The sequence below is a fragment of the Varanus komodoensis genome, unplaced genomic scaffold, assembly GCF_004798865.1.
Source record: "Varanus komodoensis strain SLA01 unplaced genomic scaffold, ASM479886v1 scaffold3, whole genome shotgun sequence".
Classification (NCBI taxonomy): Eukaryota; Metazoa; Chordata; class Lepidosauria; order Squamata; family Varanidae; genus Varanus; species Varanus komodoensis.
The window spans coordinates 12,686,507-12,713,250 of NW_025335761.1; the positions used below are offsets into that span (position 1 = coordinate 12,686,507).

The following is a 26,744-nucleotide window of genomic DNA, read 5'->3' on the forward strand; positions in this document are numbered from 1 at the left end:
TATTGATTCTTGTGGTCTGAACCCTGATATGTGTAGATAACTTAAAGTACAAATGAAACTTAAACTGGGCATTCCTTCCATTGTTAAAGGATATAGACAGAGCTGGCCAGTATTCTACGCAGCATGCAAACCATATACTAAACATTATTTTGTAGAATTTATCCCATGTTTTGATTATAAGTTAAATAATGTATTCTGTCTGTGGGGAGTTTACAGATATTTTTAGAAAATAGATTGTAAAGGACAAAGTAGGAGAGGTGGAAGAGATAGCAATGTAGAGAATGAAACAAAGTATTTTTCCCCCTATAACTACAAATTTGATTTATCTCTAAAATAAAACCTGACACAGATTTGAACCAAAATGATTTCGGATCCTGATTTTGGTATATTTGGTTTAAAAAGAAATAATAAAATATAACATAGGTTTGTTATTCTGCTCTTTTATTCTTGCGACTTATTTGTAGGCATGCAGTTAAATGAACCAAACAAATTACATTCCATGTATGACCTGGCTTGATTCTACAAAGGCTCCTTCATGGTAACAAAACTGATCCCCCTTCCCCACCTCCCATGCTGTTCTGAATGCTCTCCCTGTTATCATGAATGACTGAATAACTGAGTCCACTAGGGACTTGCAAAAGCAAGACAAGATAGCAACACAAATGCTGAATATAACTAAGCTTTTATGTAGAACAGAAAAGCTCAAATTAAAAAGTAAATTTTCTTTAACTACACCTGGCAGAAACCAGCAACTGAGGTCGCTTTCTGTGAGCCATCAAGAGGCATTGGGGCAGGGAGAATAGATTCTGAGCCCCTTCGGCACCATATTCTGTCTCTTGACAGCTGCCCTCCGGACATTGCCCTGGGCAAGGCTTGAAATCTACGCATTTGTGCTTAAGTGAACAATTGCATTCATATAATTTTAATATAAGTTAAAGGTATATTAAGGTTTATAAAGTGTTGATATGTATGTGTGTTATTTTTTTCTGCACATTTCTATGCACATATTTTAAACAAAAGTGCCTCTGGGGCATCTTGAAGGGGTTGCTCATGGCTGCCTATATGGGGATAATGGAAGCTGGCTTGATAGCTGACTTTCACAAAGTCTAAAAGAGAGAGGGGACGGGAAGTGAGCCCTGGACCACAGTTCTTCTGGTTCACAGTCTGGTTCATTAATGCACATCTCTACTTTATATGGACTTTAAATTTCTGAGGAATATTATTTATGTTGTGTTTTGGCACTCTATATCTGTTAGTGCTCTTTTCCAACTTCCCCCTGATTTTTACCACAGTCTGCCTTGGTTTTGTTTTCACAGTAAGAATGCAACTTCTCCATCCTGTACTTCCAATTACGTAATCTGTTTGATTTCTTGATTGGCCATGTGGTGACATCCATCCATACGGTCATTTAATCAGTAGCCTGAAATATGTATTCATTATAAACTGACAGTTGACTTCACAGAATCCTGTGAACCATTATCCTGCTTTGTTTCTGACTCCGTTATCAGTTTCCTCTTGGACACTTTCCTATAAGTTTTCAATTTCTTCTTCAGCATCTGTAAACTCGAATGATGGCTTAATTGTTAGGTTTTGCACAAATTCTGATTCATATTATTTAGTTAGACTTTGCATTATAGCCCCTTCATCTCTATGCTATATTTTGCTTCAGTATCAGAGCTACTGTTTCTTCTGCATTTGTTATTTCCAGAGTAAAAGACTTTGTGTTTGTCGTGACTGAATATGTCCCATTCCAGTCCACTTCAGTTTGTTCACACCCAAGTACTGTGATGTCTTCCCTTTCCATTTCTTGCTTGATATACCATACTTTCATGAGTATATTTGCTATGTTCACTTAGACTTTGTTTGCTGTTTATAGGTTATGGCTTTTTATATACTTCAAAATACTGTTATACTTTCATCACTGGTTTTAATATGGGTGTTCACTGACCTGTTTCCAGTAGCAGTCAGCAGATGAGTCTTTGTGGCAACAGCCTGTTATACAGTAGCAGGAGCAGGTAAGGAAATACTAGTCCAAACTGCCATTGCCATAGGGTGCACGTTCCATCTTTTGCTTTCCAGCATGGTCATGAGACAACAAAATGCTCTTGAATAGTAGGACTTAATTGAGGAGGGTCTCAGGTGCTTTTTTAAAATGATGATGGTAAGATTCAAGGTGACTTACAACACACATTTAAAATGCATTTAAAATATAGGCACGTTCATCTTCATGAATACCAGCACCAATATTTCAAACTGAAACATGTCTGAACTTTTTCAGCTAAATGTGTCATAATACATCCAGATGTAATTATTCAAATATGTCTTCAAATATATTCAAAGCAAAAGACAGACGAAAGAGAAGGGAGTTCAGCTACTCACCCTGGATGGAACAATGATAACAGATGACAAAGAGGCAGAAATGATCAACTCTTACTTTGGCTCAGTCTTCTCCCAAAAGACTCCCTGACAAAGGTGTAGTACAAGTTGAAGGGACAGGATGGCACTAGCAACTTTGAGAATTCATGGAAGACAGGGGAAGTGCCAGATGAGTGGAGAAGGGCTAATGTCCCTATCTACAAGAAAGGGTGTGTGTGTGGGGGGAGGGGGGGAGATGAACCCAGGAACTATAGCCTGACATCAATCCCTGGAAACTTTCTAGCACAAATTATAAAATAAGCAGTCTGCAAAAACCTTGAAGACAATGCAGAAATTACTAGAAGCTCCCACAAATTTCTCAAGAATAGGTCCTGCCAGACTAATTAATTTCATTTGTTGACTAGATAACTTCCCAAATGGACTGTGGGAATGCTGTGGACGTAATCTTTATAGACATTAGCAAAGCCTTTGACAGAGTGCCCCATGACATCCTGATTACCAAACTGGCAAAAAATGGATAGATAGTGCAACCACTAGGTGTATTCACGATTGATTACAAAAGTGGACTCAAAGAGTGCTCACCAATGGCATGCTCTCAAATTGGGGAGGGGTAACCAGTGAGGTGCTTCAGGGCTCTGTTCTGGGACCAGTACTCTTCAAGGTTGTTTTAATGATTTAGATGAGGAAGTACAGGGAAGGATAATTAAATTTGCAGATCACACTAAGCTGGGTAGAGAAACAGATACCCTGAAAGACAAAGATATAGGGTGATCTCTATAGGTTAGAATGCTGGCAGGGAACAACAGAATGAAATTCAATAAGGAGAAATGCCAAGTCCTCCACTTAGGAACAAGAAACCAAATGTACCACTACAGGAACACTTGGCTCAACAATACTGCAAAGGAGAAGGATCTTGGGGTTGTTGTAGTTCACAAGCTAAATATAAGCTAACAGTGTGATGCAGCTGCAAAAAGGGCAAATGCTATTGTGTTTTTTTTAACAGAAGCATCCCTTCCAAAACACATGGAGTACTAGCGCTACTATACTCAGACCTTACCTGGACTACTGTATCCAGTTCTGGGCATGTACGTTTAAAAAAAGATGCAGAAAAGCTAGAATGGGTACAGAGGAGGGCAACGAGGATGATTCAGGAACTGGAGGTAAAGCCCCATGAGGAAAGACTGAGAGAACGAGGCATGTTCAGCCTCAAGAAGAGAAGACTGAAGGGTGAAATTAAAGCATTCTGCAAGTACCTAACAGGACATGGAATTTTGGACTTAAGTTAAAAGAAACCAGATTTATACTAGCTACCAGAAAAAGTTTCCTGTCAGAGCAGTATGACAATGGAATCTATTACCTGGGGAAGTTGAGGGCTCTTCCTTTCTAGAGACATTCAGAAAGCATCTGGACAGTCATCTGAATGGGATGGTGTAACTTAGTATCCTGCAATAGCAGGGGTGGACCCCATGGCCTTCTGACCCCTTCCAATTCTACTATTCTATGATTCTATTTCCTTTTTTGAACACTCTTTTTGTTACATGTAGTTACGGGAATGACAACTGATAGCTCATAGGAATTGAGTATAGAGGATGTCAGACTAAATAAGCTGTAATCCTAAAGTACTTTAGGAATCTTTGACCTACTATTTAATTCCAGCTCTTTTCATCTCTTGGAATGGGTTTTTTGGTGGCAAATAAATTGCATTTTGAATCATATCTAGAAGCTGTAAATCTTGTATAATTTTTCTTGATTTTTTGCTCTATCATTCTCTGTTTCATTCTTTTTCAATGAGCTTATCCACAAGCAAACACAACACTAAATAATTATGTATATGTTTTTAAAATTACTGTGTATGTCACATTGTCTTTGATCAATAGTAAGAAAGAAAAGCTACTGTTTAACTTGCTCTTTCTAAATCGGGTGCTCAGTTTCTTGTCTTTTATTAAATACAGGTTAGTTTTCCATCTTGGACACTAGTGGTCTCTGTTCTCCCATTTTTCTTTCTGCAGCACATTATATTTAGCAATGGTTTGGGTATTTGCTGGTTGGTTATCTTAGATGATTTGTTATTTTTAGACTTTCTTTATTGTCAGCTTCTTGTCAGAAATTGGGTAGCACACCCTTCAAGCCCTGGAACAACAGATGGAGACTGCAATAGTTCTCTCTTAATCTTTCAGCAGTTGATACCATTTTAGGACATGGAGCTTCTGTCAAACTCTGAGCAGCCCTCAGAAACAAGGGCCTCTTAGACTGTTTTGTTGGCCTAAAATAGATGGCTGTCCATTTAGTGGCATTTTGGATGCATGACTATGTACATATGGGTTCTCATCTTAAATGAACTAGATATAATTTTGAAGTTGTGTTGGTATCACACAACAAAAGTCACAGAACAACTGAGACAGGAATAATGCAGGAATAACTTGTATTGAAAATGTAGTACAAAACTTCCTCAGGATGAACTGTCAAGAAAAAACGTCTGGCAGAGGTTTCTGTGCCTGGACATTAACCCCATTTAGAACTGTCGCAAACATTTAGCTGATGATGCAGGCAAGGGTGGGCAAACTGTAGCCCCAGTGGCCCTCTCTTTCGTTAAAGCATGCCCTCCTACACTGACTTCACCTGTGTTGCAGTGACAAAACATACGGCTTTCTTTGAAAGCTAAATTTGGCCTTTTTGGGCTACTGCTCTTTGGTGGCAAACAACTCATTGTTTTTTGCTCCTACCACCAAAATTCTGCAGCTTGTGGTGGCCCATAGATCCTCAGGGCTTGAAACTGATCCTCTATCCACGGAGTTGCTTGCTTCTGCACGAAAGCACATTTACTCAGAACTAAAGTTACAGGATTGCAGCCTTAATCAGTTTAAGATCAAGGTCTGCCAGGGCTTCATGTTGCACCAACGTTAAAACAACAAACTGAGAATTTGTCCCTTTTGAAAAATAGAAAACCTAGTAAAGGTGCATGAGTTCTGAATAGTGCTATAGAGGCAAAATGTTTTTTTAAGGACAGTGTAGTTTTCATTAGAACTTTGTCCAGATACCTTCATGAGGCTTGGAGCTTAGCTTGTTTCGAAAGCAATGCATTCCCTGGCCAGGAACATTATAGGCATTAGATGACTCCCAGCTTAAGCGATGCCATCAGAGTCTTTACTTCTAAATAGACTAAAATAGTCATTTTCCTTCCCTGCTCTGTAGTTGCACTTCAAAGTGCAGGGTGAGAGGGAGCCACACTGCAAGCTTGATCAGGGAACCTTGCTTGCATTAGGTCCTGTGCTGCCAGCCATTCTTTTGTGGGAAGGGAGAGCCCAGTCCAGTGCTTTGCTTCCTGAAGAGGTGGTTGCTATGCTTCCATTGGATGGAACTGTGTAGTTTCAGCTGCTGGGCAGGGTACCAGCCTTGGGATAAAGGTGCACTCCACTCTTGCTCCCAAACCTTATGCGCAAGCTCCTTTCTCCTGTGCGTTTTTCAGGAGAGGGCTTGACTTTCCATCACCCAGGTCTTTAACTTTTGTTTTTCAGACATTCGATTTCCAGGGGTAAACTAAGGCTGGAGGGCGAATTTCTCTGCTCTGTGGTTCAGAATGGTCTACATTTAGACATGGAGTGCTTCCAGACTCCATGGACTTAGACAACAACACCTTCCAACCATGATCCACCTGTGTTTCCCACCATTTCCATCCTTTTCCTTATCACAGAAAGTCCTTTAAGGGTGGCAGTTGGGGGGGGGGGAGTGCTGTGCACTGTCATCTGGCTGGTAGCACTGGGATCCCTCTTTCTGGACCCCCCCTCACGCACACCTCAGATGAAACAACGGCTTTGCGTTTGATACCAAAATGTTTCTTTCCAATATTCAAGTCAAAAAATTAGATCCTGCGTTCAGTTAGATGATGTTCCTATGTCCAGTATCATCAAGTCAGTAGCCATTCGGAAATAATGTTTCTTTCCCCAAAACATGGGAGATTTATCAGAAGGACTGTGTTCTCAAATTGCTAGATCAAACTCGCAAAACAGTATCCTTTTTTCTGAGAAACTAATATATAGCAATTCAAAGATGTGATATGGGACACCAGTTGATGACAGAAAATGTCCGGGCTTTAATGTAAAGACGTTTGCTAGCATTTCCTTCCATCTTAGGAATGGCAAAAGATCTGCAAACTAGTGTAAGTCAGATTTAGAGAACATCTGAGGGTATCTGTCTCTCCCCTCTGTTAAATAATTACCTTGAAAGAGTTCTGCACAACTCAAAAACTTACATACTGTATTTTAATACAAGTGTGTTGTAGCAGAAGGGATTACTTTACTTGTTTGGTGAGTTAAAACTGTGTATTTCAGAACAAATGGGCACGTGCTGTTTCAGGAGCCACAACTGATATTGCCCCCCTGCAGAAGGTATGGATTAGAGAAGATGAAAAAAATGTATAGGAAAAATGCTAAACACTGCATTTTCCAGTGTCACTGCTCCAAATACAGAATACTTTGTAGATGCTTCAGAGTAAAAATGGCAGGAAATCCCCCTCACTTATGTTTCTTGAAATGTACAGTTTCCTCCTGTGTGTACTTACACTAGTACATTTTTTTCTGCTCTCAGTGAGAGACCCATATCTAGGAGAAAGGAGCTAAATATTGTCTTGCCCATAAGACCTTTAGCCCTAAGAGAATGTGCAGCATTGCAAACTTCATTGCAAAGACTGGAGTTCTTTATAAAAGTTTTGTTAAAAATAGAGAACACCTCAAACATTTTAGGCATTTTGCCTAAATTTATGTATTAACACTTTAATTTGAATTAATATATGTAATAATTTTGGAAGAACACAGCATTGCTATAACATTGGTTCATATTATCCAAATGGCACTGATTATAAAGCATAACAAGACCACAGTAAAAGGGTTTCAATGTTGCTCCAGGATGTTTCTAAGCTCTCTAATTTATCTCTTGATGTTAACAGAAGACATTTTGGATTATTCCCTTTGGGACAAAGATGACTTCTTCATATTTTTGTCTTTTAAATGCAGTACTAATTGGGACATTTCACTTTAGTAAAGTGTCTTCTCTATACAGTCATATTAAGAGTGGCCATGTAAGGAAGTGTTGATCAAAGGTTATTTCTCCTGTGTACATACACTGAGCTAAAACTGGAAGAGGAATTGGCTGAGATGCAAAATGCTTGCCTTATCAACTGTGGCCACAGCAAATTGGCATGTTAAGTGTTGAGCCCAGAAAAAGCTCTTGAGCCCTGTCAGGGGTGCTTTTCTGTATATCAGTTCACTTCCCAGTACACTTGGAGGTGTCACTAACACTGACTGAAAAGGAGAGATAAAAATAAACCTAGATGTGTTTCTCACAGTTCCTTTGAGTTATGCAACACGTTTGTGCACCTACCGTTTCCTGACTCCATAAAAGACCTGCCTGCTTGTTGATGTGTCTGTGAATTTCCATTATTCATGTTATTTCAGCTTATGCTGAAGCTGTCACTTTACTCTGAACTCCAACCCTTTGTACATTTGTAGAGCTTTTCTTTTTTTTTAAACCATCTTATTTTTCCATGTATTTATTTTTAATGCTTTTTTATACTCCCCATCAGTTGAAGCTCTCTAGGTGATTCACAAGTAAAACTATACAATACAACATTAAATACAGGGTTAAAAATTAAAACTACATTATACAATAGAAGTAAAAGTCAAAGTGAAACCTAGGGGCAGTATAAAGATTTAAAAAACTGAAGTATGTAAAGCAACAAAGACTAACTGCTGGGAAAATAACGTCTTCACTTGACACCAGGAGGGCAATGTAGAAGCCAGCAAGCCTCTCTTGGAAGTTCATTCCGCAACCAGGATGCCACAGCAGAGAAGTCCTTCTTAGTAGCTACCCATGTCACCTTGGCAGGAGCTCCCACAGAAAGACCTCTGAGAACAATCTCAGGGTACAGGATCATACATATGGGAGGCCATGTTCATTCATTCATGTTAATCCTAGTACTTTCAATTGGACCCAGATATGGAGTTGCAGGCAAGCACAGATGGTAAAATACTGGCCTAGCATGATCACAGTGGCCAGTCCTCAACAGTGATCTCATGTCATATTTTGGACCAGCTGAATTTTCCCAGCAGTTTTCAAGGCAACCCCATGTACAAACACATTGCAGTAATCCAGCAGAGAGGATACCAGAGCACAGGTAAGAGTAGCTAGACTATCCTAACCAGATACGTACATAGTTGGAATATCGGCCTAAACTGATAAAAGATGCTGCATGCTACTGAGTCCGCCTCAGCCTCTATTAACAAAGCTGGATTCAAGAACAGCCATTAGTGCAAAAATCTATTGCATTAAAGTCTGCATGTCAGTATCACATGCAATCCCAGGACATAAAATGTCTGTGATAGGAGAGCTGATTCTACCTTTGTTGCTGCAGTAGATCCTCAGAAGCCTTTTTTCTGGCTCTGACTGCTTTAAAAAGAGAGGTTCTGGCTGAAGGTTCTTTTATCCCACCAGTTTTCACATTCCCTTTCCAGACAGATTGCCAGGCAGCCTTTCTACTCTCATCTTTTAAATGTGTTGTGTTGTTTTTCACTGGTGATGCTTGTTGCTGTGCTGTTCAGTTTTATTGCTATGACTTTACTTAAACTATATACTGCACCGAGAATGCTTGGGATGAAAATAACACATTTTATTTTTAAAAATCTCAAGTTTGATAAAGAAGCAAAGCTACAGCTCTTTCTGTATGTTGTTTTTGCTTTTTAGACTGTAGGTCACTGTAGGTTACATTGAAGAGAAATGCTTCAGAATCCACAAGTAGTTCTTTTAAAGTCTTACAATATGTTTGGTTTATATCAGTGTCATCAGTTAAGACAGTTCATACAACTCTCATTAAAGGCTATTAACCTAAGCAAGCATGAAAAATGCACAACTGTAATTGCTGTGCAACACAGTCTTACGTGTATGTACTTGAGAGTAAACCCTATTATGTCTGCTAGGGTTTATTTTGCAGTTGATGTGTTTAGAATTGCAGCCTTAAACATTTTGGGAATACTAATAATGTGAATCTACACACTTATGCCATGACAATATCTCATTTTGATGGTCATCAGTCACTCTCTTAGTTCTGGGAAGAAGGAAAAACAGAATATTGCACATTTTCATATGTCTTTATTGAAAACTGTACAGATGGAGAACCTGCAGTTGATGGGTGGCCTGTGGAAGTCTCCCCACGGCTCACCAATGCCCTGGCCACCCCACAAATCCACTGTTCCTCATGCCCCCTGGTGCTGATTCCCCCCCCCAGAGCAACAGATCAGTGGCCTTCCTTGCCAACCACTTCCTGGTTCTTACTGGGTCAAGCTGGTGACTTTCCATACACCAGTGCCAGGTCACTGAGCACCAGCAAGGAAGAAGGCCACTCAATGCCTTAGCACTGTGTGCAGAGATTGGGGGAAGCAGTGGCTGTATGAAAAGGCTGTGTGCTTCTCTGTGTGTGTCCTTGTACATGAGAGGGGGGTACGAGGTTTGGCAGCACTGCCCATGGCCACTGCCAGCCCAGGATTCGCCCACGGTCAGGTTGGGTCACAGCCATTCTAGCATGCATCCCTTAACACATAGCTGCTTCCATCCCTTGGAGTCAAAATGTTTGCTTATGCAAGGCAAGGATCTGGTTTTGCATGTTCCTGTTTCAGGCTATGGCTACTGAGTTGCTCTATACTACTACGTTCCACTTCCCTATTTTATGTTTCATATGTCAAAACCAAGAATACTGTTAAAAAAAGTGACAGCTAATGAGAAGAGCTCCCAAATACAGGCTGAGATGGAGACTTGGTGAGAGAAACTGTGAAGTTTATCTCACTATAATCAGGTTTAACTAAATGCAGCTAAATGAACAATAACTATTTCAATAGCAATGATTATAATGATACAATTATGGTTGGAAAGCGGGCCATTTTTGAAACTTCAATAATTCTTAATGATGGTTTCTAAAAGGAAGCTGTGTATTCTTTGTTTTCATATACTGGGAAGCAGAGGCTGGGGACACAACACTTTGCCAAAATTTCTGATGGTTCCGTAGAATAACATTTGAATCTTTACTATTTTATTTTTTATTTTTTGGGTCAAGGGAAGAATACAGAACAGCAGTTGGACACCTAGTAAAGAAGGCTTACATGTAACAACTTGTATGTCTACTGGAATCTCTCAAAATGGGATTGTGAGTGGAAAATAGGATTGATCACTTAATAATGCAATTCTATACATGTTTATTCAGAAATAAGCCCCACTGAGGTCACTTATTTCCCAAGAAAGAATGTACAGGATTGCAGTCACAGAGCAGCATCCAGTGCTCATTAGGCTGTGTTAGTGCAAATGGCCAGCAGTGCAACGGGAAGCTTGCACTTCCTGCAGCAGCCACAGAAACTAGCAAAAGCTGCATTCTGGAAGGAGGCAGCCTCGGAGCTGCCTCCTGGTGGCTCTGCCGGTGTGTTTTGTCTGCACTTGCTTCTGCTCATTTCTGACCGCTCTAGGACATGCTATCTTCACATTATTTTAGCGGTTGCTTCTGCTGGCGCATGGGAAGCTTTTGGTACTGACTTTAGATAGCGATCCTGTGATTATTCTGAAGCAAGCCCTCCCTGTGCAATGGAACCTGTTCCCTAGAAACTGTCTAGCATAGCCGGCTTAGGGTGCATTCCTGTGCATTTTTAAGCAAAAGCCCCCCTGGCTGGGGGCATGTTGGGAGCTGCTTCTGTCTAAGCTTTCATGAGATTGTGCCTTTTAGTCTTTTTTCTTCTAGGTTTTATGTATCGCCTTTAAACATGCCGGTGTGTCTACTAGCTCTATTTTAGTGCTGATACAAGGGAGTGTATCCCCTCAGTCAAGTGACTCCTAACAGTAATGTCAAGGGTTACCTTTCCTGCCTAAGTGTTCCCCTGGATTCTAAGCTCTGTGCGCAAAAATGCATTTTCGCTGTCTGTTGAGATGAAAGGAGGAGCCTGCATCAGAGAGATTCATACGCATATGTGATGGTCTAGATCAGGGTATCTGTCAAGAGTTTTTCCATCAAGCAGGGCAAAGAATATTGTGTTGCAAAATTACTGCATCTTGCTTCACAACACAGTGTTGTCTGCTTCTCAGCCTACACTTTAGTCATGGCACTTTAAAGACAGGCAGATAGTTAGATTAAGTAAGATTGTCATTTATCCATTCTTTCCAACTTGTCTGCAGAATGACCTGAAAGTCAAATAAAAGAGATGGGCTGAGTGTCGCAAGTAAGCAAGCCTGCCGCTTCAGTAACTATTAATGTATTATGAAATCCACATTTTAATGTAGTTCATCAGCCAGTAGGTGGTAGGCCAGTGTGAAACAGATCCCTGGGTGGAGGAGTTAAGTTGCTCTGCTACTGTTGACTCTGAAACCCAAAACTCAGACCAAGGGCCAATTTACACAACTGCTTTCTGAGATGCAGCATATATCCCCACCATGTTTTTTTCCTCTTCCTTTCATCCCCTGCTCTTTTCCCATACAGATTTCAGTGGGATTAATTGGTGAAAAAAAGAGTACTTTGGCTTCCCTCACCCATCTCCCTCCTCCTCCTCTGTGTTGTTTTTGGGGATGGTTGGCAGCTAATGTTTGCATCACTGTGAATAAGAATGCAGTTTATTTTTAACAACCATTTTTGCACAGTGTTGAAAGTGTGCATGCAGTTAGCAGACTCGACAAACAAAAAGAAGGCAAGAACCCAAAATGCCAGTAGGTTTTCCCATTTCTTCCACAGTTACGGCATTCAAGTGATACTTCTGGCTTATGCACTTGCTGAGAGCACAGCGATACACTCAGGACCTCTCAAGCTCTTCCTCTTTCTTCTGCAGTTTCAGCACTGTTTATACATGGCACTCAACTGTGCTGTAAACACCGGATGACCCAGGGACAACAACTGAGCATTAAAGAAATACTGGCATAGCTGTGCCTCACATACAAAAGAGGGCTCTAGTATACATACTACCACAGTCTGCATGGGATGTAGTAGTACCTTGGAGAACACCACTTTTGACTACTCCACTTAGAAACTTGCTGCACACAGAATGCTAGCAGCTCTAGGAGAAAAGTTCTTTCTGAGCCCTCCCCTTACTGCATTTATTCTACTTGTAGGGAGGGTTCTGTTTTATTACAGAAACAAAAACAAGGTGCAAGGTTGTTGTGGGCTGATTGGAGGGATTCCCTCCCCCAGTAAGACATGCTGCCTTGGTGTAGAGAAACAACAAGCTGTACCGGGACTGTGATTATGGAAACAGCACCCTGCACAGCCTGCTCTTAAAACAAGCCACTATATCTTTCTAGAATTGTGAAACCGGGTTATTCTCTCTCCCTCTCCCAGCTATTCAATCCACCCATTGTCTTGTTTTACTTCTTTTTTTTAAATAAGTTTTATTATTATTATTTTCTACAAACTAAAAAGAAGAAACTAAAAACATCAATCATCAAAGACATCAGACCTGCTGGGTCAGCCCCCCATTTTTATCTCGTTTTATTTCTATTGAGTTACTTGCTTCCATACCTGGACTCACTGACATCCTGTAGTTCAGCATTCTACTGTGGCACTGCAGAAAGTAAAATATGAAGGAAAGTCTGAGAAATATTAAAGAACTGACAATTGTTGTTTGTTGTTATTAACCTTATTCATGGCATCTCCGGACGGCCTACAATCATTAAAACAACAACAATGCTACAAAGGCATAAAGTGTGTTTCCCTCATTAGCTGTGAATATGAGCTGCAATATCTAGCAGTTTGAGTATAAGAACGAGTTTCTTATTCACCAGGGCATTTGCAGTTTTTGCTTTTGTGGAGGAGTTTTGGTCCTGGGGATTGCCAAGCTGGGCTTAGCTGAGTGGTGCTGTGATGCTCCAACCACAGATTGGCCAGGCAACACTAGTAGCAAACTATTCCGATGACCTTTCTCTTCATTATCTGAGTCTATACTGCAGACCTCAGGTTCACATTCAAAGATCAAGGTGCCTTGATCTTTGAATGTTTCTCTTCATTCATCCCTTCCCTCTAATAGTGGCTGGCCTGGTGAGAAGTTCTGTTGATCTTGAATGGCTGTGCATTTTTTTCTGGCATTTTGGTCCTAATCAAAGTACTGCATGTGGCGCTCAGTTTTGGGCTTTTTGCACTCATGGGTCAGCACGTATTTTTAGCTTTCCTGTCACATTTACCAGCAGTAGATCGGCTTGTGCAGTTTGCACACACGGAATAGCAAGCAGCCTTGGATGCTGATGGCATTGTTCAAAAAGATTCATTTTCCAAAGGTACAGTGCATGCCACTCCAGGATGCCACTGTACTCAGCCAAGTTGGTCGATATAATTTGTGGATCTCAGAATAGATTGGGAGGACAGGGTGTGTATCTCTCAATTAGTTATTTCTCATTCATTGTTAAAGTTGCACAGACTCCCTAGCCACCCTGGTTGCATAGAAAAGCAAGATAAACATTCAGTAATCAAATATTCTCCTGCAGAATTTCTGAGCATTGCACTGTTTATCTTACAACTTGCTTGAAACACCTCACTCCCCAGACCACAATTTGCATAGGGCAATGATGTATCAGTGCTGATAAGCATTGTAAGCGCATGTCAATACATTTGGAATACACTTGCTTGGCTGCCACTCAGATAGGCTTGTAAGCTCTAAGGAAGCTTCTGTGATGTAATTCACAGGTCAACTAAGAAACAATTGTGCTCATCCTTTAGTTTTTCTATACATCTTCCTTTGTACTCAGGCATGAGGAAGACACAGAATGAAGGTATCTTTTGGTCCCCATCTCCACCTGCTCAGTTATCTTTCTTTGAAGAGAACAATTGTAAGTTGGGGAACCACTGTTAGTTTCATGTTTTAGAGATTTTGTACATCTCCAACTTACCTCTAACATCTAGTCGGCACTCTATTTCAGCTTCACCACATTCATTTACAGCTTTACAGGTGTAAATGCCGCCATCAAATGGGCTGGGCTTTCGGATTTCCAAAGTCAACACTCCATGCTTACTGAACATGCGGTATTTGGCATCACCAGAAAGGTCCACTTTGTTTTTGAACCAGAAGATTTTGGGCTGAATAATGAAAATAAGAAACACTAGTAGAAAGAAGGGTGAAGCAGGTCTTCTTCAAAACTGGGGAAAAGAGGAAGGAGGATATCTGAACATCTTTTCCCCAAGGAATACCTTGTAAATTCAGATGCTTGACACTTTAAAGGAAACAGCACCCATAGCTTAAACTTAGGCCAACTAGACTTGGGGAATTGTCGAGCAAGAGGAGTACCAGGCCCATTCATAGTATTTTATGGCTTGTTGGTAGGGTACGCAAGTCCTAAGGAAGAGGGATGAGTTTGTTCGTATCTAAATCTTTTTCTCAGCCATTTCTTAGTCTTCTCAGAGGGCCACCTATCCTCTTCACTGGTTATCTGCCCATCTTCCATATGACAGTGTTCTGCAGTTCCCTCAACCCCCAATATATCTCCCACTTCCTTTTCCTCTTCTCCCAGGGCTTAGATTCTCTTCCCGGACATTCTGCTGTCCCTCAGATCATGTAACTCCTAGGGTGATTTTTTGACCTGACGTGCTGCAGTTCCAGCCACTGCACTTTCTGCTGTAAAGGCATTTTGTCTGCCCTGTTTCTGCGGCTCACTGCTACAGAAGAGTAACTCCTACTACTAATGGATTCAAAGCCAGATTTCTTTCTGGCCCACCTGTCGGTAAGCTTTATAGCGCTTCAGTACACATTGAATTTATGATGTCTTACATTGCCTAGAATACAAAGTAGAAAAGCACTAGAAAAAAGTAACTTTTAGAATTCTGGTTTGTTTGTTTTCTCCATCTGTATTGAGAAAATTGGTTTGCGATGTACCTTTGGGCTTCCTCGTACAGCACAGCTGAGTGTAGCATTATACCCAGCAATCACTGAACGATCTGCAAGTGGATGAGTGAATTTTGGCACTTCAGAGAAGTCGTGCTCTTTGTAATTGGGGGGTTTATAATCTGTACCTGTAGTTTGAAAAAGAAAGGCTGGGTTCAAGGAAGAGTTACATTTCTTTCATCTTGCCCAGTATTTAATATTATCTTAGAATTACCAACTCCCATTGAGCAGAGTAATAATAATGTTGACATGCCACATAAGGTAATCTCTTGTCCAACACTTGCTCCATTTTTTTAATGGAAAGGCACACTATCATACTATTTTTCTCTTGTTACAATTTTAGTTAGGCAGTCCTTAGCTACTTATGTTTGGGACTAGAAAAAGGCCCATGGCATTTCATGCATGGAAACGGAGATGAATGGGCAGGCTCTGAACCGATCTCTCTTGGCTCTATTCCCTTCCCCCACTCATCTTCTTTCCAGGACTCCTATCTGTCCTCAATGGAAACATTCCAGTTGTGTTTTCCTTTGTTTCTCCCCTCTCCAATATTCCCAGAATCCTCTTTCTCTTCTCCCAATATTCATCTGAAGCATGCACTCCCTTTCTCTTTCCTTTTCCCCAAATGTACTATTTCCTATGGGAATGTAGTATGGCTATTGACACGCAGCAAGAGGCAAAGGCACTTGGGCCTGAATAGGGGAATTCTTATGGCATTTCTTGCCATTGCTGACCTCAAGAATTAAGAATCAACCCTGTCCTTTGGTTCTGTTTCCTGGCCTCTCTGAAGTATGACAGGGTGTGTGTGTTTGTGTATAAGTGCACACGTATGCAAACAAGATCTGCAAATGCTTGTCATTCTGCCATCTGCAGATTTGAAAAATGTCAATGCAACATTTAAATGACATTTGCATTTTGACATTTTTGATCTGAAACTTTAAAATTTGTTTGCTTCTGCTGATTGGTTTAAATTGGACATGTTTCAAATAAGATATTGATACATATTAAAAAAGCTATTATATACCACCTGTCAGTTACTGGAACACATCAACTGCCTGTTATCAAATATAATTTTATGATAGATCTCAATAGCAGATGTTCAATGAATACTATCAATCATTTTGACATCAAAATGTGCAAACATGGTTTTTGATAAGAATGTTGAGGTGGAAATTCCTGTCATCTCTCTCTTACCTGTCTTTTTAATGAAGGCAGAGTTTTTGGTGGTTGCAGCAATTTCGCTCAGTCCACACAGATTTTCACTGAAGACACGGAAATAGTATTCATTTCCCATAATTAACTCTGAGATAACACAATTAGTGCGTCGATAGTGATCAAAAACGGTATACCACTCCTGAAATTAAAACAGTCAGTGTCAGAAAAGTGGGCGATCTTGCAACAATCACACATAATGATGTGTTTGGCTTGGATTTCTGGAACATTAGGCAAAAACACATTATGTGACAAAAGCAAGTGAAGCAGAACAGGGACAGAAACTTTGCCAGATCGGTGAGATTAGCTGGTGAGCCAGAATTCTTGCATCTACTGTTTCTGGGGATAAGTTATTCCTTAGAGTAGGTTGCATGGCTGAGAAAGCTGTGTGTGGCATTGGGTTGGTGGCAGGGAAGGGGGTGTGGGACAGTGGCCCTTACCATTGTTTTTTTGTCTGCTTTCTGTACTGTGTATCCGGTGATTTGGGCATTGCCGTCATCTTGGGGTGGCTTCCATTCCAGTGCCACATTGAATCCCCACACATCCACGATCTTCACATTCTGAGGAGGACCCGGCTTATCTGCAGAAGTTACAGCACAGGAATCCACATGCAAAACATGATCCTTTTATTAAAGAAACCAGTTATGGAAGGGGAAAACAAAAGGTCTTATTAACTACGGTCTGTGCTGGAAATCAGTTGGGAACTGGTAGTTGGCAGTCCTCAACAATGACAAATCTCTGCATTATGGCCAGATATATATTTAAGAATTTATACTCTGTTTTTCAATGAACAAATTGTCCTAAAAGCTAAATTATAATTCTAAAACAAATATTAAAATACAATAATAACTAACAGAGACGCAAGTAATTGGACGGCATAGAAATTTTATAAATAAAAATAAACAGTATACTAGTATAGAAAATAAATTGACATCTCCAAGGACACCTACATATGCAGCACATTTAATGGTTTTATGGCTGCTTCCATATTTTAAGAATTTTTTTAAATTCCTTAACAGCTCTAAATTAGCCAAGAACCCAGATCAGACAGATTTCAGATGGCTAAGGCCATCACTGATAATGTTTTTTAGATATGGAGGTAGAATCTACAATGAAATCTCCTGGCTAGGATTCAGTGAACCAGGAGGTATGTATGGGAGAAAGCATTCTCCCAAGTATCCTGGGCCTAGGCTGTATATGGCATTAAAAGTAAGAATCAGCTCTAAAGTTGGCACAGAAATAAATGTACAGCCCATAGGTGAGCTTTGGACAAATTCTGAACATGATTCAGACAGATTTGGGAGATGCCCATTGAAATGGGGCTTTCCTGAACTGGACCAAACCCCTGTCTGAAAACTCCTGAACTTTTCAGATTCAGAAGAGTTATATAAGGAAAATTACAGGTTGGAGAGAAAAAGAGATGTAGTGTTGTGACTGGCACCTCTACTTTCTAATCACAGTGCATCGTTTTACCAGGACTTCCCAATCCTAGCACTTTTGAAGGAAGGATGCCAAAGTAATCTCTTTATTGTTTATTGCCAGGCAAGAGGAAGGCATTCAATTTCAGAGGAAAAAACCTCAAGTAGGAAGATTTGGGTGGGCAGAAGATGGTGATTGTGTGGGCAAAAAGCCAAGTAAACCAGGGGAATCAGACCCAACAGAGATAATCAGGGCTTTTGTACCTTCCAGCGAGTGCCCATGGACAAAAGGTAATGGGGCAGATTGCCTCCCAGAGATTCAGCACTCTGAATGAAGTGACTGAGGCTGTAGCCCTAGTGGGCCAAGCCCTAACACCACCTCTGTCCATATGGGAGAACTGAGGCTGCAGGCAAGAAGGTGGCTTGAGTAAGAGCATTCAGTGAGGCCCTAACTACATATCATGTTAAATATGGTACTTGTGGCAATGTCAGTGTCGACTTTGTTTCAAAAGCAATTAAAACAAATGCAAAGGAGTCTGATCCAGCTCAGAAATGCAGCACCTTACAGATGTCCAATCAAGATGCTTGTGGGAGGGAAGATTAACTCTTTCCTTGCCTGTTGTAATCCTGACCACTGCTCCCCAGCCACAGCACAAACAATGAGCAAAAGTCTCCTGTGGAGGCCTACTAGAGCATTGTTTCTACTGTCGTTTGCAGTGTGGCCATGTTTTCATGATCAGAGCAAAGGACAGTAGCATTAAATGTTCCCTCCCCACATGCTGCGGTTTTAGTCTTCACCATTCCTTCCTTATTTTTATTAAACAAAAAACAAAACACAAGTGATGTTCCAAGCAATGCATTTGATGTCATGTGTGGCTAGGCCCTGAACACCTAGCAGAGGCAAGATTAGACGCAGAGCTGTCAGGATGCATAGCTCAGTCTCTCAGCTGTTCTCACTGAGATGAATGGGAATATTGTTGCAAGTATCCGAAGTTCTGTACATACTCCTGCAACCCTGTATTAGAGTTCCTAAATTTAAATGAAAAACTCCTAAGACTCCAGCAGTTTCTTACCCATGATCTGCATGGTGACAGTCACTTTATCACTCATGTTTTCTATTTGCACCTCCACTTCATATATTCCAGAATGGTGGCGCTCAGCCTTTCGGATAAACAGGATTGTGTCCATGTTACTGTTTCGAATTGCCACCTCCTTGGAGTCTATTGGCTGGCCATCCTTTGTCCAGATAACTTTAGGTCTAGGTTTACCCTGTAGAAGAAAAAATGCCAGAATGAAAGTAATTTACTGAATATTTGGTGGTTTAAATCATTTATCTAAGGAAATCACTAAGTATATTTGACTTCTCCTTCGGCATGACACGTTTGTCACTCTTGCACACGGGAAGCCTAACATATATGGTGCAGCGCCCTGTCTATCACAAAGTCAGTCTGGAGTTTCCTTCATTTCTCGTCTGCATCTGCCTGTCTGCTGCTTCCTGAGGAGCTATTTGTGATGAGCACATAAATCCCAAAAGCCAAGGCAAGCCACAGCCTACAGGTTGGTGAGGAGGAAGTTTCCTTTCATTAGATGGAGACTGGAATTTTCTAAAAATGAGTGGGTTGATTCTTTGAGCCCTCTCCTACCGAAGAAGTAATCATGAAAAAAATCCATTGTTCATCCTGTGAAATCTGACTGTTTTGGGGAATTCAGAAAACTTTCCCTTGCATCTGTGATGCACGTCTGCCCAAAAACCTGCTCTGAAAATCAGCTGCATCGTAAATACATTTTTTTCTCATAAAATATCACCAAAGCAAAACTTTAAAGAGGAAAAATATATCTACATAAATTTGAATATTTCAGTTTCAGTACATGGATATGAAGTGTGTGTGTTTGAAAATACAGCTTTCTAAGAATGTATACATAAACCTCCAACAAAAGCAGACCAAATCTACATATTCTTTCACGAGTGGTCTCTGTATACCACCCATTCAAAAGCTGAAAGTGTCATTAGGTCCTTAACTAATTGCGTTGTAAAAAGTGGGCTTACCTCCTTACCATGGTACAATGTCAGTCTTTTAGCTGTTGAAAGGGCACAGAGAATCCATTTTTGCTGATTGTGTGTTAACTGCCAGGAAGCAGGTAGATAATTTAAGGGGATATGCACATCAGTAAATACTAAAGAGTGTTCCAGTAAAAAGTTTATTGCATAACAACCTACTCATGAATAATTAAGTACTGTTAAAACATAGGGTTAAAAGAAGCATTAGGTCTGTCCTGGCATTAGTCCCAGCAATTAGCTAACTTAGACAAACTATTATTTAACATACATTGTAGCATCCAATGGGCATAGAACAACATTTTTGCTGGATAAGATAGAACCTGAGATCCAAAAACATTTCAGATACAGATGCTAAAACAGCAAACTAGTGATTTGGTGAAACAGGGCAATCCATACACTATTCCATTCCTGCTTAACATCCTGTGTATCATATTTATTCACTGATACTTCTAAACATGGATTGTGGGTTGATATAACTGATGAACCTCAATAAGTGCTTCCAACAGTAAAGCAAACTCTGAGGATGTAGATGTGACAAGCCCAAACCAAGATTCTAACAAGTGTTCAAACTAACTTTTTTCCTGCTTATTTAAATGCCACAATCCCTTGACATCCCATAAAATCACATTAAACACAGAAAAAGAAAAAAAATACATTATTTGTCTCCCCATACATACAGATCCTACCAATTTTACAGTAATCACCTACTTTTAAATGCTATAGCATATCTGTCATAGATTAAAACTTTTTTTAAAATCAATCTAATTATTATTATGCTTAACCTTAGAGAACCTCTAAAGTAGCTTAGCTAGTTAAAATAGATGGGGCCATGGAAGCACTATCACAGTTGTTTCAAAAGAAGGTTTGAAATGAATCAGCTGGTACAGGGATTGGCTTTTTAGTTACATAAGCACCATCACCTCGTTAGTCAGCAAGTGAAATTGGTGGCCTGGGAGCCGGGGGGCATGGAACTTCAGTGATTCAGCTCATAGCTAAGGAATCATGTCCAGATGATAGCACTGGCTGACCATGGGCTGAGCAGGCCTATGGCAGTTAAGCTGTGGGGTCATGTAGGGCTCTTCTCTGCCTGGATGCAACAGGAAGAGACTCTTAGGAGAAGTGGAGCAACTGGAAGAGGCTCTTAGGAGATGTGGAGTACCTGCCTTCAGTGTGCTAATAATATGCAACTCTATTTCTCTGTATCGTCAGATTCAGGAAAGACACCATAAGGAATGGAACAAAGCATGTGAAAGCAGGTTGATACATCTGTAGCTGATTGGGAAGCACATCAGGACATCTTCTGATGATGAAAAGAATCTGTATCCTCATTCCAAGCCACTAGATGTTGTAAAAGGAAGTGACATGCAGCAAAATTGGATTTGAGCCTGCTGGACAGAAGCCGATTATGTGCATGCACAAGTCTGTTTGCACAACACAAATTCCTCTCTCCATCACTTCTGCAACCTTCCATCACTCTCCTTAGAAATCTCCTTCCAGAGCAGATTTGGAGGATGCACAGCAATCACCTAAAAGTTATGGACATACGGGGTGGAGTTGCGTTGCTTTCCCCTAGTGATACCAGCAGTACTGGTAAATTTCACAAAAGATGCAACAGAGGAGTCCAATTATGTCCATAATTGTTCATGGTGTGCGTGGGGTAAAGGGTGGTGTATTTTTCCCAATGCCAAAATATTGTTATTTGTATGCTCTGGAAATGTGTTTAGCTTTTCAAGTGCTACAATAACAAAAATTCTTTTAACTCCTGCACAAAGAATGAGCAACATTTCCTGAGTAATCTTTGAAACTGACTATGCATGTTGATATCTTAAAAAATCTTAAATGTAACAGGTTAGAGAAACGCAACGTGGAATAGCTATATGTATTCTGATTTCAGAAGTGAATAGCGGCTTTCAGATCTGCTTCATAGCCACAACTTCCACGGGGTGGGACTTTGATGCACAAAGCTGCCCTCAAATAAGAAATCTAGAAATTGGAGTTCCAGGAAAGCACTGGCATACTTACGTCCCCTGGAAACTGCCGGACTGGGGATATGAGTTAATATTATGATCAATGGATTCAATCACATACCTGGAAAGGAATTACAATGTTGATTGTATCACCCACTTTTTTCATTAGAGTCTGTCTGAGATTGCGTGGTAGCCAGATTTTGGGACGTTCTGTGAATCAGAAATCAAATTACAGGATTATTAAATTTATTTCAAATTATGGAACATGTCAAATTTATGAGGATGTAAAGAATGATGATAGCAATTAATGTTACATTATTATAAATCCAAAACATTTAGAGTGAAAGCCATCATCCTATGTTTGGTGGCTGAATATGATTGTGAAGTCTTGATTTTAGAGTGAAAGTCTACTGAAAGAGAGACAATATCATTTCCCATGTTCTGAAACAAACAAATTGAATGTGATCTGAAAAATTTAAATTACAATGTTGCCTAAAGAGCACTTACACAATTATGAGTAAGGAATAATAAACACACAAGCAATGCCTCATGTAGGAAAGCTCTCCTAATGTTGTTCTGAGTCATCCTACCATCATTGGAACTCTGAGGATTGCGCTTTGATTACTCCAGTCAGAGATGAGGATTTAGCAGTTATATCAGTGGTTCCATCTTTTTGGGATCCAGTCAGCTAAATTAGACCACTCGTATTTTGATAAATGATTATGAAGGTGCAGAAAGCAGCATGTTTATCCTCACTTTTCTTGGAAATGTATACCAAGCATGAAAGTGAGATATTGGAGATAAGCATGCAGCAATCCTTTAAGTGGCAGGAAAACTACTTTCAGGAAGAAAACTCCATGAAAGATACTGGCTGGGCTAAGACAACCCGAGAAGCCAAGGTGGTTTTTTAAAACACTGTTGGTCTGTCATGCTGTCTGAATTCAGCCATGGTATTTTACCGGGTAAGTTTGGTCTTTAGAAATCACAATAATAAACAACTTTTTTGGTGTGTGGTTTCTCTGTACAATTATGGCATGTTGTGTTGACTGTACCCCAGGATCATGGTTTCCATGGTCCTGGTATGCAAGTAACACAGAGCCCAATGAAACAGCAGCAACTGTAGGAGACACTCCAGCCATCCAGCCTTGATGGAGAGACCAATGAGGAAGAAGCTGGCAGCATGAGCAGGGAGCAATGTACGTTGGGATTGAATTTTATGTGCAATGGCTGATGGGATACATGCCAACAGCAGGAGGACTAAGAGGGAGGATGGAAGCCACAGTAACACAGAAATCTCTTGACTGTCTGTAGGCTCATGGTAAAAAATCGTGTTAACTATGCAGGGTCATTTGCTGCGTTTTGTCAATCTCGCCACTGTATACAATTAAAATATTAATCTGGGATACTAGTCGACTGAACAGCAGAATCAGAAATGTGCAAATCAAGCCAAGCATCATAAAACATTATACATCAGATGGAAGCATAAATTGATTGCCTGATGTAAACAGCCTAAATTACTAGATTTTGTTCAAAACTTGAAAGGATGGCATTCAGATCAGTTTCAGGAAAATTATGTGCAGTTATATGATTATTTTTAGATTTTTTCCCCTTATACAATGGCATTACAGTTAGAAAGGATGGCAGAGTTTTGGAACAGGTCCAATCCTTTCAGTAATTAAAGCTGATGCAAGTCCAAATGAGGCGTCCAATGTTCCATCTGCTCCAGTTTTGTTGGATCAGTTTGAGGCCCAGTCAAATAGATATGACAGTTCAGGCAATACATTCAATTGCTTGCCTTCTTGACACTTGCCCTTCAAGTCAAATTTGAACTAGCCATAGGGAACTGATAGCAGATCGGTCGCCTGTGTGGTAAATATAGCACTGCAAAAGGGACAGGTGCCTAATATTTTGAAAGAGCTGGTGGTGCACCTGCTTTTCAAGAAACCAGCCCTTGGCCTGGAGCTTCTTAATAACTGGTTCCCATTCACAAATGGGAAGTAGCCATGCAACTTCTGACACTCTTGAAAGAAATGGGTGATGCAGATCCTTTCCAGGCTGCATCCAAGGTTGGTTTTTGGACTGTTTTAGTTTTGGTCACTCTGATGATGACCTTTATCAGGAAAGAGAGAAGGTGAATGCAACCTTGTCAATTCTCCTCAGTCTCTCAGCATGTTTTCATACCACTGGGCAGTATCCAGTGCCGCTGGCCTGAGAGAAGGGCCCACTGGCGCTTCCATTCCATGAATGACCAACTCCACTTATTCCCTTCCACAAGTAATGGAGAATGGAGATTTAGCATTTCTGGGGGGAAACCTCTAGGGGAAAGCTACAAAGAGACAGGTTGGTGGAGTTCTTCTACAAGTTATGCTACCCTGCCCCATTTCAGAAATCAGCAATTTCAGTTGTTTTTGGTGCGCCCAGAAGCACCAACTCTCCATTCCACAGGTGATGGGTGAACTTGTGCAAGGGAGCTGGCTGCTCATGGGTGGTCTTTCTTGGCCACGATCCACCAAGTATGGCATTCTTTTGGATTGGTTTGGCAGTTTGGGGGTTTAGGCATGGTGCTGTGATGGTCCTGCTCCTCCCTGAGGGATTCCTCTTTGAGGAACCATGTCCAGATGATAGCACTGGTTGACTATACCTGAAGCTGCGGAGTCATACAGGGGTCTCTTCAGGCCCAAGGCATCTATGATCAGTGTACTCTGATATCTGACTCTATGTATCTGCTTCATCAGAGTCAGGAATGGCACCATTAAGGGATATTTGCAAGCTGACTGGGAAGCACATTAGCACATCCTTAACAGCTCTTGGACCAGTATTTTGACGCAGTGCTGGGCAGGATGAGGGTCAATAAACTGAGGCTGAATCCTGACAAGACTGAGTCACTGCAGGAAAATGATTCCTTAGTCTGGGAATTAGGAACACTGACTGTTCTGGACAGGGTTGCACTCCCTCTAAAGGTGCAGAAACATGGTTTCAAACCTAACCATGGATAAGACTATTCCCAAAAAAATTCTTCCATTATAACCATTCATCTCATCCTCCAAGTATCTCTTCATTAATTTTATCAATAAAAATGCCCTCAGTGGCTAAAGTTAGCTTTCCTTAGATACTTACGCAAGATCTCTTGGACAGTAATCAGCTCTTTGATAATTGCTGGTGGACTTGTACCGGCCAGGTTTACAGCACTGATGCGAAAATAAAGTCTGTCGCCTGTGACCAGATCTTTAAGCAGAACTGAGGTGCGCTCTGTCAGGTCAGGAAGAGCTGGAATCCATTCTGTAGCTGCAAATTCAAGATCCCTTGTTTGTCATCTTTTTCAAACAGATGTTCATAGAACTATGTCTAATTCAGCCTCTTGCCATGTGGTAACTTTCAGATGCTTTAGGCTATAGCTCACAGCATTCATGAGCAATCTTAAGTATGTTTATGCAGACCATCTCATTTTAAGATTGCAACCTGGAGATAATGTAAATGCAAAGAAGGTTGCTCAGCTCATTTAAGCAGAGGGAGAGGAAAAGCTAGCATGTTCAGAGTGGGTCTGCCGAGTAATTGAGGTTTAAGAAGACACATTGCAAGATTTCATGAGCTTATGTATGATGTTGCAGAGGCTAGAAATGTGTGTCAATCAAATGAAAGCCTATCAAGTGGACACTCATCTCCCTGCTAAAAGACGAGGAAGCAGGAGGGGCTGATGTTGAGAGACAGCGGCCAGCCGAAAGCCACCCTGTGCGCTGGTGGCTGACCACAGCTCATGGCTGCCAACTCTGTCATGAATTAATTCTGATTATGTGCCATGATAACCATAGAAATATAGGCAATAGAAGGAAGTTAACGTATGGATAAACTTTATGGCAGAACATTGTTTAATATTTTCTGATGCATATATTCTTTTAAATTACCTACCTGTTTCTTGAAACCTAAAGAAAGCATGATCCATGTAAATTGATTTTCCATACTCTTGACAACTAAAAGACTGGTACACAGCACTGGCAAAAGCTCACCTCCTACAATGTAGTAGTTCAAAGATTATGTTTCGGTATTTTAGATGTAGACACTACTCTTGAATGGAACCATATATGGATATTGGGTCTGCCTTTGTTGAAGTTTAACCAATACATTTTTATATATGAAGTAATATGGAGATATTTGTTAGAATGTGTTCTGCTTTGTTTTGGTGCAATTCACAACAAAAATAAATTAAATAGTATTATAGGTAATGATTAGGATTAGGGTTTCTAGAAGGGAAACTCTGGGGATTCCACCTGCAATCTCAGAAATCTGAAGACAGACACATGGTTGCTCTCTCAGCTGTGCTACTCCCACCCTTTACCTCTTTTTCCTTTCCAAAGTGTCCTGCCTTCATTAGCAAAGTCAGCTAAAAGGACGAGCCTTGAACACCATTTCATTAGCTCAGTGGAAGCACAGTTTGGAATGTGCCAGAGCTAACTCACATCCTTCTTTGCAGTACTCAATGTTGTACCCATCCAGTCCTCCTGCTCCAATCCGTTCTGGGGGTCTCCACTTCAAGCTAACAGACGTATCGGAAATGTCTTCTACTGTAAAGTGTGTTGGCTCACTTGGAGGAGCTAAACAATATAAAATCCAGAGACATTGAATCATTGGTTGAATGTTGATAAAATAATAACCCAGCAGTATTATTAAAAATGCAAAGGTGGCATCAAAAGACTTCCTTTTGCAAAAATGCAATTTAAAAATTTAGTCAGCAATTCAGTATAAAACCATCTAAGATGACCATTCTCAAAACATCCCATCAGATACCTGTCAAAATTTTTTAAAGAGAACTCTTGCACTGGGTTTTATTCCATGAATA

The 26,744-nt window shown here is 40.5% G+C and overlaps 1 protein-coding gene across 3 annotated transcripts in view; it reads right to left on the minus strand.

Annotated features, from left to right (window-relative positions):
- Positions 1-9,496: 9,496 nt before the first annotated feature.
- The window catches only part of MYBPC3 (myosin binding protein C3), a 90,073-nt gene continuing 72,825 nt past the window's right edge, over positions 9,497-26,744 (minus strand). For 2 of the 3 annotated variants that reach the window (XM_044436234.1, XM_044436233.1), the window contains exons 26-35: positions 26,365-26,499; positions 25,028-25,195; positions 22,032-22,120; positions 18,958-19,153; positions 16,907-17,046; positions 16,449-16,608; positions 15,249-15,385; positions 14,269-14,455; positions 12,908-12,950; positions 9,497-11,583 (exon numbers count right to left, since the gene is read on the minus strand). In XM_044436234.1, coding sequence (XP_044292169.1) covers positions 12,940-12,950; positions 14,269-14,455; positions 15,249-15,385; positions 16,449-16,608; positions 16,907-17,046; positions 18,958-19,153; positions 22,032-22,120; positions 25,028-25,195; positions 26,365-26,499 — 1,223 coding nt within the window. In that variant the 3' untranslated portion in view covers positions 9,497-11,583; positions 12,908-12,939. Of the gene's footprint in view, positions 11,584-12,907; positions 12,951-14,268; positions 14,456-15,248; positions 15,386-16,448; positions 16,609-16,906; positions 17,090-18,957; positions 19,154-22,031; positions 22,121-25,027; positions 25,196-26,364; positions 26,500-26,744 lie in introns of those variants that run through there. The other variant, XM_044436235.1, reaches the window with a different exon arrangement.